The 14,245-nt window shown below is 38.1% G+C and overlaps 1 protein-coding gene across 12 annotated transcripts in view; it reads right to left on the minus strand.

Moving 5' to 3' along the window:
- The window catches only part of RGS7 (regulator of G protein signaling 7), a 614,677-nt gene that overhangs the window by 34,298 nt on the left and 566,134 nt on the right, over positions 1 to 14,245 (minus strand). For all 12 annotated transcript variants that reach the window (XM_067729464.1, XM_067729458.1, XM_067729455.1 and 9 more), the window contains one exon: positions 3,046 to 3,120. In XM_067729464.1, coding sequence (XP_067585565.1) covers positions 3,046 to 3,120 — 75 coding nt within the window. The remainder of the gene's footprint in view (positions 1 to 3,045; positions 3,121 to 14,245) is intronic.

Genomic DNA, 14,245 nt, shown 5'->3' on the forward strand with positions numbered 1-14,245 from the left:
GTTAAGACTTAAAATAATTTAAAAGATTTCTAGGGCTTCCCTGGTGGCGCAGTGGTTGAGAGTCTGCCTGCCAATGCAGGGGACACGGGTTCATGCCCCAGTCCGGGAAGATCCCACATGCCGCGGAGCGGCTAGGCCCGTGAGCCATGGCCGCTGAGCCTGCGCGTCCGGAGCCTGTGCTCTGCAACAGGAGAGGCCAAGATTTATAGAAAAATTCTAGAAAATTTCTAGAAAAAAACACAATTTATGGTGTCATAGAAGTAAAATGATCCATAAATTATCTTCTAGCTCTACATTTCTAAGATTATTTCAATATGCATGCATTTCATGTCTTCATGAAGTTCTATATAAGACCCAAGCCATTGGGCAGTGTTGTTTCAAGTAGTCTTCCAGCAGCCTGGCCACTGGCTCTGAGGTTACTGGGAAGTTTCCTTTTTAGCCTTACATGTAAGTAAACATCATGAATTCTCCCTTTCATGATTCAGGGACCAGTGATAGCTGGACCCAGATAGCTTCATTTTCTGGGGATCAGTGATAGCTTTTAACTTTGATTCTTGGCTAGAGTGAAAATAGCCACGAATAATGCAATTTTATGTTCAGGGCTTAATTTATGGGTAAAGGAGGTAAGAAAATTGATCCTATTTTGGCTGACAAGTTATGAGGATCATTTACAATGTAAAAGGCTTTGCATTTTTTAGAAAAATTAAATGTATTAGAAATCTTGGCACAGGGTGGGTAAGGCTAGAGAGAAAGATAAATAAAATTTTCTCAGTGTCTTAATATTTGCAGATGCGGGGAAATCAAATTAACTAATTGGGATCCATTTTGAATTTTAATAGCAAAGATAATTACTAAACCAAGATGCTTTGACTTGATTAACACAGCTTTTATTCCCCAGGGTGCCTGGATGAGCACTTTTCATATGTAGTATCATCCAAATGAATACTGAATAGGTTATTCATTAAATGAAACAGATTTGACTTTCTACTTAAATCTGTTCATATGTGATTTCACTTTACATTTCAGAAGAGCTCTAAGAAAATTCTCTCCTACTTTTTTTTTTTTGTCAAGGGGAGGAGACTTTAAAATAAGAACTAAAGTGTGCAGGAAGCTTCTATCCCTTTCTATGTGGAGTGGAATTTCTGGGATTTTTTTAACTGGTGATGAGGGAGGGAATACTTCTCTTTCCTTTGGATTCTCAGCTCAACTGGAGAATGATTGTGACCATGTCTGATGCCATGTGGAGGAAGCCAGTGCAGACGGAGGGCAGAGAAAGGAGACTGGAGAAGAATGAGAGAGAGAGCTCTGCCTGTGTCTGAGTCCCTGCGTCCAGTAATATCCAGGGCTAACTCTGCCCTGGCCTACTCCCAAGGTTTTAGACTATTCCACTCTTTTATCTATTGTGAGCAGAGTTTCTCTTGCCTGCAAGTTTATTGTACTTCTTACTTAAAACACTTTTGTGCTGCTCTAAGATATGAATAATTTATCCCATTTTATAACACATTAAAATTTAAATTTCCACATTTTGCATATGGAAGTAAAGAAATACCAATATTTTCATGTATAAACAGCTATAAACACTGCAAACTAATGCTTCCCAAATTTTCAAAAAGAATGATGCAATGTGACGCACTGGTAAGATATCATCACTGAGTATAGTGCTAAAGGGAGAGTGTAAACAATTACTTTATTAATCTTTAAGTTCTATCTCACCAATCCATATACTTTTTCTTCTGAATCAGAGCATAGCTCACTTGGTGTCTGCTGGGGGAAACTTGACACAACGTAATGTATTCTGAACTCTTCAAAATTCATAAAGTGGAGAGAAGTGGCTTAATGTACTTTGGGAGAGCTGATAGATTTTTGAATTTGGTTCCAGAAAGCTCGTCCCGGTACACTCAGGCCATGCTGTGAGCAGAGGATGAGAGGAACTGAGTAGGGCTGATCATAAGAGAGAGGGGCCAATAGGCTTGCTTTGGTCTGGCTTTGCCTCTTTTTCTGAGATATGCTAGGGGCAAAAGCTTTTGAGTACCTCATCTGAATGGATTTTATGGCACTTTTCCTGTGGCTTCTTTATCCTAACATCAAGATAAACTGTCTTACAAGAAAGAAAAGGTACTTGGACGGTACTGGGGCCTTTGAACATAATGCTATGTTTATAGGGATGGAAGAAGAAGACATTAAGAAATAAGACTACAAAAAAATGTTTAGTACCTGCTGCTGGGACACATATCCTGGAAAATGCTGCATAAGTAAAAAGCTACAGAAGAGAAGGTCTTGAAGTTTGTGGGATGTTTTGATCTAGTGGCACTGACCTTTGGCTGTGTCCTCAGAGTGATTGCTCTAGGCCAGACATTCTTATGTGCATCAACCATCTTTTAATGGAATAAATAAAAATGTCTTCTACATGTATGTGTTACTTTAAAAAAATGTAGATACTTCTGCTATGTGTTTTCAAGCAATTATATTAAATGTCATTGAATTCAGAATAGCACTTTTTGTTACATACTTCCTCACATAAGAGATCCTGAACCTATAACCACTATTCTATAGTTGTGTCACTATAAATTAAATTCTGATGTTAAAACATGGTCCTCATACGATATCTATAATTAAACATCTTTATGATGATGTCTTTTTTTCTTCATGTTTTTCTCTAACAAGGCCCTTCTCTCATGAGTACCACTTTTTCTCAGATAATCTCTACCTACTTTTCCTCATTTCCTGGGCTCCAAAAGAGATACCTTTTTCTGTTAATGGCTCTTCTCTCAGCATCCCTTTCCTTTCACAGCCACCCCCCAACACACACTTTGGGACCTTGACACACTTGAGAATCAGGACAGGGGCTATTTCCTGGGGACAGAGGAACGGACAGAAGTCCAGGGCTTGAACTTCCAGATTTTCTTCCAGTCAAGCAACAAGGAAGAGCAGGGAAGATACTAGAAGGTACTCATGAAATGGAATAAAAGGGTTTTTTTGTGTGTTTGACATCCTCTAAACAGTCCAACACATTACCAAGATCAGCCCAACAAACGTCAATTTTACCTTTCGTGTTTTGTGTGGATTTCTCATTCTGGATGACTTCTTAATGTCCACTTCAGTGGTATTTACGCATCCAGGCTAGAAATGGAAAACAGAAAGACAAAGGAATCTTTGGGTGTAAAGTTTTTGATCAGTGCACTCACTCTCCAGAACCTGAGCAAATGCTGTGATGACACAAGTCCCTGGCCGCCCTTTTCAAATGGCCACAGCCACTTCTCTCAGCAGTAGCCAGTGATGAAATGCTTTGCACTCTTTTACTCCTCAAGTTTAAAAGGCTTCAGATACCATTCTAGAATAACTCCCAGACAAACAGGAAAAAGAAATACAAGAGATTTGCATGTGAAAGTGGGTGTTAGTATTATTAGTAGCTGCTAACCCAACAGATTTAGAGCAAGGGTGTCCAGAGACTAAATGGGGTGATACCCCCAGCTGATACCTGCATTCAACTTCACTCAGAGTGTACCCTCTCTGATGACAAAGACACTGATGGTTGCTTGCTTCTCCTAAGTTAGAAATCCAATGGCATTCAGTTGAACCAGCTCATATCCCAGAGTAATTTTTCTACAATGATTCATGAAATCCAGTGACTTGGAATATTTGTTTTCTATAGACAGAATGTGCAATGGAGTTAATGGTTAAAATGAGGAAGATGAAGAAAGCAACTGGGAATGAATATACCATGCTTCTTCTCAGGAATTCCTGACTTTCTTTTTTGTTTCCCACAGGCAGGTGAACCCCTTTAAAACAGGGTGGATTGGAGGAAAAGGGTGGACAGCCTGCTCCTTGTTTTTTGACAACCACAGAAGTGTCATTTTGCCAGATTTATCATTCTGTTGCAAAGAAACAAAGAGCTGTAAAGCTTCTTTTTTATTTGGAGAAGAAGAGAGGAAGAGGGAGGGAGGAAGAAAAGAGAAAGAGAGAGAAAAAGGAAGAGGGAGGAGGAGAAAGGGAAGAGGAATAGAAAGAGAGAGGAGGTAGGGGAGAGAAAATATGAATCAGGAAACAGAAGAAAGGAGACGTAAAAATACTTGCGATCTTAAATCTAGAAAGGTCCTCAAACGTCACTTATCCTTTAGAAGTGATTGGAAGTTATCAGTTACATGGTTGTGTTTCCTTTACTTTCAAGTTTTGATACAAGATGTAGGGATCTCCGGTACTAGTAAAACTTATTACATTGCACATCTCTGCTCAATTTCTCTATTTTCCCCCCACAGATTGAAAGATCATTAGAACATCAGTTATCCTTGAAAGTGACTCCAGAGAAAATATGAACGTGGAAACAATCCTTTTGAGGAGTTGGGATGGGGTGGTGGGAAAGGCAAAAGGTAGCACTGATGTGATTAGGGAAATAAGAAGTTCTCCACAAGTGCTGGTAAGCAATAGGGATTAGCTCTTTGTATAATGAGGACATAGGACATTTTCCTTAAAGAACCCTCCCCTGATAGTACAACTATTGTGACAAAACTCCACCATAATGTTGTAAGTGATAAAGAAGTAAATCATTTTTTTCTTTGTAGGTTATATGTGAAATATATATATATATATACTGTAATACACTGCCCTATAAACATTAAATAAACTATAAGTTTGGTTTGCATATCTATTTAAGAATAGAAATAGCTGGTTTAGCACCGTGGTCTGGTTGGAAGTGTAGGAGGAAGGAAGAGCACCCTCCTGGGTGAGACTTATTACTAACTGACACTGAGCATTCACTTAAACTTTATCAGCATGAGGCTGATCAATATATGATATTCTGATTTAATTTTCTGTGGCTGGTCTAGGCATAAGTATGTTTTAGCCTCCCCACCAACTGCTCCCCACCTGGTGATTTTAATATGCAGCCAGGAGTCATAACCATTGATCTAGAAGTAACAAAGATAATGTTTTAAAACAGGAACAATGTGTGTTCATTTCCTATTCAATTTCCATTTCCTTGCAGCCTTCCACCCCTAAGCTCATTAGGGAAGTGTAGGCAGTGAAATTCTTTAAGTTCTCATCGATATATCAAGAGCCAAGCATGGCAAGATAGATCATAGGAGATTTTCTTCTATACGTTAAGGAGTGGGATAAATGAGGATATGATATACAGGAAAAGGAAGGCATGTCCCTCTTTGACCAGGGGAAAAAGAAAAATAAAGGTAAGAGGCAGCACTCAACAGGTGTCCTCGTTTTCCTCCTCTAGAGAAGAAACCCCAGGGGGAAAGAAAAGAGTGATAAAAATGGTCAGACAATTATGAGGGAGCCTGTAATGTGTGGGTGGTATAGCTAGTCCCATTTATATACCTAGAAGAATCACCACATGCCATCACAGCCAACATGAATCCTTACAATTGGAGTTGGCAAGAGAGATGAGCCTGAAATAGTGTTTCCCGAGGCTTGTATACAGCAAGCAAGAGACCCAGAGTTTGTTGCATGCCTCAGTAGTAAAGGAGGTAGAAGTTCTGACAAGATTAACAGATGGATGGGAGCCTAAGGTTGAGACCAAGGCCGAGGTGTGCAGGGGTTTTACACTGGGAGCAAATGTCTGGAACACAAACTCCAGCAGTGAGTGCCCAGATATGAGATGGTACCCCCATGATAGCAGTCCTAGGAATAGACTCCACTGACGTAGCTAAAGCAGAAATCAGAAAGAAGCCAGAAGATCATATAAAAATAAAACATTTGTACCCCAAACTGCTATCAAAAACAACCTTGCATAGCAGCAGGGAGAGGTGGAAAAAAAATTCAAAGTGTGATCACTTATCCAAAAGTTTCCTAGCAGATGATTTAAATGATTGTATCATGCAGAGCACACACGTTGAAAACTATCTTTCAAATGGGTTTCTGAGAAAAATTGGCCAATTATAAAAAATACAGAAAATATATTTTCTTTATGCACATGAGAAGTCTGAACTAATAGAACTTGAAAACTCCTTCTGTTATAAGCTAGAATTCTAAACCAATCATACTTCATACCAAGTCATACCATATGGGTATTGACAAATGGCCCCAGAAATTGTGTCAACCACTGAAGGCATGAAGAGGAAAGATTTTTTTCCCTTGCATAAGAATGTATCTGACCGCAGTCTCAAAAAGAATTAGAATTTTCATTTTCAGAGTTAAAAGAGTATGGCCTTTCAAATTTAGTTAATGAGCCATTAGCAGACATCTAAAATTCTATTTGAACCAATTCTTAACACCATTAATCAGCAAATTAATAAGAAGGCATTGATCCTAAAAGTAAACATTATTAGAAGACTGAACCCTGAGGTAATGTCCCATAACTCTGCTCCCATTCCAGGCTAATGAAATATGCCAGTTCAAAATTTTTTGCTAATGGCAAAATGGTTAAAATAATAAACTGGATCTGGGATGCATGTCTCAGTGACCTTCCAGCTTCCTTTCATTTCTAAAGAGCCTCTTAGGACAGCTAATACTTAGACAGATCTCTGGTACCTAAGTTAAATAGGGGATTCTTGAATATTAAAAAAGCTTAGATGCCCAAAGTCATCTAGTATATTTCTGAATAATTAAGGTCATGACCTCGTGTTGATACTTGCAAAATAACTGCTTTCAGACATCAGGCACTGTGGTGAATGAAACACAGCAATACATTTTTGGGGGGAATTTTAAAATAATTTAAAGAAAATTTATTTCTGTATCTAATTGTCAGATCTAGTGATAAATGGTAAGATATAAAAATGAAGGTATGAGGCTTCCCTGCTGGCGCAGTGGTTGGGAGTCTGCCTGCCCATGCAGGGGACACGGGTTTGTGCCCCGGTCCGGGAAGATACCACATGCCGTGGAGTGGCTGGGCCCGTGAGCCATGGCCGCTGAGCCTGCGTGTCCGGAGCCTGTGCTCCGCAACGGGAGAGGCCACAACAGTGAGAGGCCCGCGTACAGCAAAAAAAAATTAAAAATAAAAAAAAAGGAAGGTATGGCCATACCTCAATATTCTGTTAATATAATAAGGATGCCAGACAGATGAATCATTGCAATGTAGGAGCATAAGGACTGGACAGAAGTTGGCAGAGGGCATTACACAACAACAGAACATTTCAGACATCCATTCTTATGTACATTCTGTTTGTCCTCACCAATATGGCAGACAAATATTTTTAAAAATTTTGCTTTTAAGCAATTTTAATCCCAATAAGACCTTGTTGGCCTTGGTATTTTAAAAAGGCAGTTATCTTTTTGAAGCATATATAATATATACCACTAGCTGCCAGCAGATCTGCTTGAAATGTTATGCATAAATTGTTTTTCTGAACTACAAAACATATCTTCCCAATAAGATATAAATAACGTTACCATTATCAAGTAGGCACTCAGTAAAAATGTTCAAATATGTACTATTTTACATATATAATATTAAGTACACAGTATTGTTGGATTTAAGGAATAATAAAGTTGTATTTACATTGGCCTAGAAAAGAAGCATACATTATTTCTAGTAATTCAAGGATGAATTTATTTTAAACAGAACTAAGCTGTGCTGTAATATTACTATAATACTATTTATTAAAAGTAGAATTTAATGTCTTGGAATCCATTCCTGAAGGGGCAAAATGATCATAATATTGAGAAATATTACTGCCATAGCATTCATTTAAGTGTCTTAATGAGTTGCAAAACAGAAGCTGGGATTCTTGCTTTCATTATTATTATTATTATTATTTATTTTTTACATCTTTATTGGAGTATAATTGCTTTACAATGGTATCTTAGTTTCTGCTTCATAACAAAGTGAATCAGTTATACATATACATATGTCCCCATATCTCTTCCCTCTTGCGTCTCCCTCCATCCCACCCTCCCTTGCTTTCATTATTGATATTTTATTTAAAAGCATCTAAAAATCATTTATTTCCTCTCATGACATAATGCATTTTTATTAGTTGTAGTGGAAGGCACACTTGTTTTCAGGATAACTTAGGATATCTTCAGGATCCTTGGTGAAGAGCAGCACTATTAATAGTAATGGAGAACAACTATCTTTAAATTCAATCAACTGTAGCTGATGTGTAACTGGGCAAAACAATGTCCTAAGTGACAAATAAGTGGAGATTTAAGAATGAGGTGGCATATAGAGCTGACAGTAAGGGATACACATATTCCTGGAAATTTAAAAATCAGACATGACTCTGGGAAGATTAAAATTTTGAATATATTTAATTATTGGTTCAAACACAATTAAATTATTGAAAATGATTTGTCCTTCTGTAACACTGTACCAGTTTTAAAAACACAATTTGCAGTATATTGTACCTCAATTAAAATGATCCCTTACTCTTATACAAAGTAATTCTAGATTTTTGAAGTGTTCAACCTCAGGATATTTTTTTAAAGAGCCAATTCAAGCTTTTCTTTCTGTTTTGGGCACTTGCCAATTGATTTAGCTTCTGATTCTTTCAGCCTTGCTGACCCACCAATTTACTAAACGTTAAACACAGACTGAAAGAAGTTGTTTGTGGCAATTACCCTGGAATTCCTTCCATTCACATTCCTCTATAATACTTACTCATTTGATTCCTACTCAATCCTATTTGTTGGCTATAGATTCTTAATTAAGTAATCCTACTTCAATGTATTTTATGAATGAATTCCACATGTCAAGAGGCACGAGGAAGTCTGCTGTAGCAGAGGGGAGGGAAATGTACCATGACACTCTGGAGTCGTGGAAAGTGGTTAAGTTAGGTAGAAATCATAGACCATGGTAAAATCTTTGGTTCAGTTCTAAACACAAGTGGAAGTCATTGGAGGGTTTTAAACATGAAAGTGACTTGGTATGCTTTAGATTTTTAAAAGCTCACTCAAGCTTTATGTCTTTCACAAAAATGGACCTAAATGTAAAATGCTAAACTATAAAACTCCTAGAAGATAACATAGAAGAAAATCTAGGTGACGTTGGGTTTGGTGATGACTTTATAAATACAACAGCAAAGGCACAATCCATGAAAGAAATAATTGATCAATTGAACTTCAATAAAATTAAAAATTTCTGGGGGTGCAGTTAAGATGGCAGAGTAGGAGTACGTGGAGTTTGCATCTCCTCACCACTAGGGCACATACCAGGCACTGGTTGGGGACCTCAGACACCTAAGAGAACATGAGGAACCCCCAAGTGACCAGGTAGGACATGGGGGAGAGCAAGGGGGAAGGAGAAGTGGAGGAGGAATGGGACCGGTACCCTGAGGGGTGGCTGGGGAAGGGGAGGGGTTTCCACACTTGGAGGGGCCCACTCACCATGAGGGAATCAACAGGGATGGGGAGAAAACTTTGGGGGATCAGAGGATTGGAAGGGAACGTGGCCAGTGTTTCCCCTGCCCAATTGGGCCCCATGGAGCCTGCTTGGGTACTGGGCCTGTTCCTCCACACTCTGAGGCCCTTCTGGCCAAGCAGAGCCTAAAATCTACCACCCAACACCCCCAGGGCATTTTCGGGATCCTGAGCCTAGGCCTGCCGCCTCCCCCAGACTAAGCCCCTCCCTGCCCCAGCCCCACCCCCAGGGCATTTTCCAACTGTGAGTGTCCTGAGCCTAGGCCCCTCCCCTGCCTAAGCCCCATCCCCACAGCCAAGGCCTTTTCTGGTTTCTTTTTTTCTATTGTGGTTCTGTTTTACCTTGCTGTTGTTTCATTTATATATTTTTTTCTAATATATTTTTTACTTATTAATTTTATTTTTTATTCTTTGTTACTGTTATGCTCCTTTTTTTTTTTGGCTGCGCCATGTGGCTTGTGGGATCGTGGTTCAGAAGCTGGGGGTCAAGCCTGAGCTCCTGTGGTGGGAGCACCAAGTCCAAACCACTGGATTAACAAAGAACCTCAGACCCCAGGGAATATTAATCAAAGTGAGGTCTCTTGGAAGTCACCATCTCAGCACCAAGACCTGGCTCTACCCAACTGCCGGTAAACTCCAGTGCTGGAAGCCTCAGGCCAAACAACCAGTAAGACAGGAACACAGCCCCACCCAGAAAAGAAAATGAGATGACAAAAACATATGTTACAGATGAAGGAGCAAGGTAAAAACCCAAAAGACCAAATAAATGAAGAGGAAATAGACAAGCTACCTGAAAAAGAATTCAGAGTAATGATAGTAAAGATGATCCAAAATCTTGGAAACAGAATGCAGGCACGGATCGAGAAAATATAAGAAATGTTGACAAAGATCTAGAAGAACTAAATAACAAACAAACAGAGATGAACAACACAATAACTGAAATGAAAAGTACACTAGAAGGAATCAATAGTAGAATAACTGAGGCAGAAGAACGAATAAGTGAGCCAGAAGATACATTGGTGAAATAACTGCTGAGGAACAGAATAAAGAAAAAAGAATGAAAAGAATTGAGGACAGCCTCAGAGACATGTGGGACAACATAAAACATCAACATTCAAATTATAGGGGTCCCAGAAGACGAGAAAGAGAATGAGCATGAAAAAAAATTTGAAGAAGTCATAGTTGAAAAATTCCCTAACTTGGGAAAGGAAATAGCCACCCAAGTCCAAGGAGTGCAGAGAGTCCCATACAGGATAAACCTGAGGAGAACCACACCAAGACACATAGTAATCAAACTAACAAAAATTAAATTCAAAGAAAAAATATTAAAAGCAGCAAGGGAAAAGCAACAAATAACAAACAAGGGAAATCCCCATAAGGTTATCAGCCGATCTTTCAGCAGAAACTCTGCAGGCCAGAGGGAGTGGCAGGGTATATTTAAAGTGTTGAAAGGGAAAAACCTACAACAAAGATTACCCAGCAAGGGTCTCATTCATATACAACAGAAAGATCAAAAGCTTCACAGAGAAGCAAAAGCTAAGAGAATTCAGCACCAACAAACCAGCTTTACAACAAATGCTAAAGGAACTTCTCTAGGCAGGAAACACAGGAGAAGGAAAAGACCTACAATAACAAACACAAAACAATTAAGAAAATGGTAATAGGAACATACATATTGATAATTACCCTGAATGTAAATGGATTAAATGCTCCAACCAAAAGACACAGACTAGCTGAATGGATACAAAAACAAGGCCCATATATATGCTGTCTACAAGAGACCCACTTCAGACCTAGGGACACATAAGACTGAAAGTAAAGGGATGTAAAAAGATATTTCATGAAAATGGAAATCAAAAGAAAGCTGGAGTAGCAATACTCATATCAGATAAAGTACACTTTAAAATAAAATCTGTTACAAGAGATAAGGAAGGACACTATGTAATGATCAAGGGATCAATCCCAGAAGAAGATATAACAGTTATAAATGTTTATGCACCCAAAATAGGAGCACCTCAATACATAAGGCAAATGCTAACAACCATAAAAGGGAAAATCAACAGTAACACAATAATAGTGGGGGACTTTAATACCCCAATTACACCAATGGACAGTTCATCTAGATGGTAAATAAATAAGGAAACACAAGCTTTAAATGACACAATAGAGACTTCCCTCATGGCACAGTGGTTAAGAATCCACAGGTTTGAGCCCTGGTCTGGGAAGATCCCACATGCCACGGAGCAACTAAGCTTGTGCGCCACAACTACTGAGCCTCCACTCTAGATCCCACGAGCCACAACTACTGAGACCATATGCCACAACTACTGAAGTATGTGTGGCTAGAGCCCATGCTCTGCCACAAGAGAAGCCACCTAGAGCCTGTGTACCGCACGAAGAGTAGCCCCAACTTGCCGCAACTAGAGAAAGCCCACACGCAGCAATGCAGCCAAAAAAATAAATAAATTAATTTATTAAAACAAATAAATAAATGATGAAATAAACCAGACAGATTTAATTGATAGTCATAGGACATAGCACCGGAAAGCAGAAGAATACACTTTCCTCTCAAATGCATACAGAACATTCTCCAGGACAGATCACATCTTGGGTCACAAATCAAGCCTCAGAAAATTTAAGAAATTTGAAATCATATCAAGCATCTTTTCTGACCACATGCTATGGAATTAGAAATCAATTACAGGAAAAAAAAACTATAAAAAACACAAACACATGGAGGTTAAACAGTGCACTGCTAAATAACCAAGAGATCACTGAAGAAATCAAAGAGGAAATTAAAATATACATAGAAACAAATAATAATAAAATACTGTGACCCAAAACCTATGGGATGCAGCAAGAGCAGTTCTAAGAGGGAAGTTTACAGCAATACAATATCACCTCAAGAAAAATCTCAAACAATCTAACCTTACATGTAAAGCAACTAGAGAAAGAAGAAAGAAAACACAAAGTTAGTAAAAGGAAAGAAACAATAAAGATCAGAGCAGAAATAAATGAGATAGAAATGAAGAAAACAATAGCAAAGATCAATAAAACTAAAAGTTGGTTCTTTGAGAAGAAAAACAAAATTGATAAACCTTTTGCCAGACTCATCAAGAAAAAAAAGGGAGAGGACTCAAATCGATAAAATTAGAAATGAAAAAGGAGAAATTACAACTGACTTCACAGAAATACAAAGGATCAAAAGAGACTACTACAAGCAACTATATGCCAATAAAATGCACAACCTGGTAGAAATGGACAAATTCTTGGAAAGGTACAACATTCCAAGACTGAACCAGGAAGAATTAGAAATATAAACAGACCAATCATAAGTAATTAAATTGAAACTGTAATTAAAAATCTTCCAACAAACAAAAGTCCAGGACCAGATGGCTTCACAGGTGAATTCTATCAAACATTTAGAGAAGAGCTAATACCTATCCTTCTCAAATTCTTCCAAAAACTTGCAGATGGAGGAATGCTCCCAAACTCGTTCTACAAGGCCACCATCACCCTGATATGAAAACCAAAGATATCACACAAAAAAATTACAGACCAATATCCCTGATGAACATAGAAGCAAATATCCTCAACAAAATACTAGCAAACTGAATCCAACAACACATTAAAAGGATCATACAACATGATCAAGTGGGATTTGTCCCAGGAATGCAAGAATTCTTCAATATATGCAAATCAATCAATGTGATACACCATATTAACAAATTAAAGAATAAAAACCATATGATCATCTAAATAGATGCAGAAAAAGCTTTTGACAAAATTCAACACCCATTTATGATAATAACTCTCCAGAAAGTGGGCATAAAGGGAACCTACATCAACATAATAAAGTCTGTAAATGACAAACCCACAGCAAACAAACATCATTCTCAATGGTGAAAAACTGAAAGCATTTCCTCTAAGATCAGGAACAAGACAAGGATGTCCACTCTCACCACTGTTATGCAACATAGTTTTGGAAGTCCTAGTCATGGCAATCAGAGAAGAAACAGAAATAAAAGGAATCCAAATTGGAAAAGAAGAAGTAAAACTGTCACTATTTGCAGATGACATGATACTATACATAGAAAATTCTAAAGATGCCACCAGAAAAATACTAGAGCTAATCAATGAATTTGGAAAGTTGCAGGATACTAAATTAATGCAGAAAAATCTCTTGCATTCCCATTCACTAACAACAAAAGATCAGAAACAGAAATTAAGGAAACAGTCCCATTTCCTATTGCAATAATAATAACAAAAAGACATAGGAATAAACCTACCTAATGGAGAAAAGACAGCCTCTTCAATAAGTGGTGCTGGAAGATCTGGACAGCTACATGTAAAAGAATGAAATTAGAACACTTCCTAACACCATACACAAAAATAAACTCAAAATGGATTAAAGACCTAAATGTAAGGCCAGACATTATAAAACTCTTAGAGGAAAACAGGCAGAATGCTCTTTGCCGTAAACCACAGCATAAGATCTTTCTTGACCCACTTCCTAGAGTAATGAGACTAAAACCAAAAATATACAAATGGGACCTAATTAAACTTAAAAGCTTTTGCACAGCAAAGGAAACCATAAACAAGATGAAAAGACAACCCTCAGAATGGGAGAAAATATATGCAAATGAATCAACGGAGAAAGGATTAATCTCCAAAATATACAAACAGCTCATGCAGCTCAATATCAAAAAAACAAACAACCCAATCAAAAAAATGGGCAGAAGACTTAAATAGACATTTCTCCAAAGAAGACATACAGATGGCCCAAAAGCACATGAAAAGATGCTCAACATCACTAATTATTAGAGAAATACTAATCAAAACTACAATGAGGTATCACCTTACACAGGTCAGAATGGCCATCATCACAAAATCTACAAATAATAAATGCTGGAGGGGGTGTGGAGAAAAGGGAACCTTCTTG

This window comes from Pseudorca crassidens, chromosome 2 (assembly GCF_039906515.1).
Source record: "Pseudorca crassidens isolate mPseCra1 chromosome 2, mPseCra1.hap1, whole genome shotgun sequence".
Taxonomy (NCBI): Eukaryota; Metazoa; Chordata; class Mammalia; order Artiodactyla; family Delphinidae; genus Pseudorca; species Pseudorca crassidens.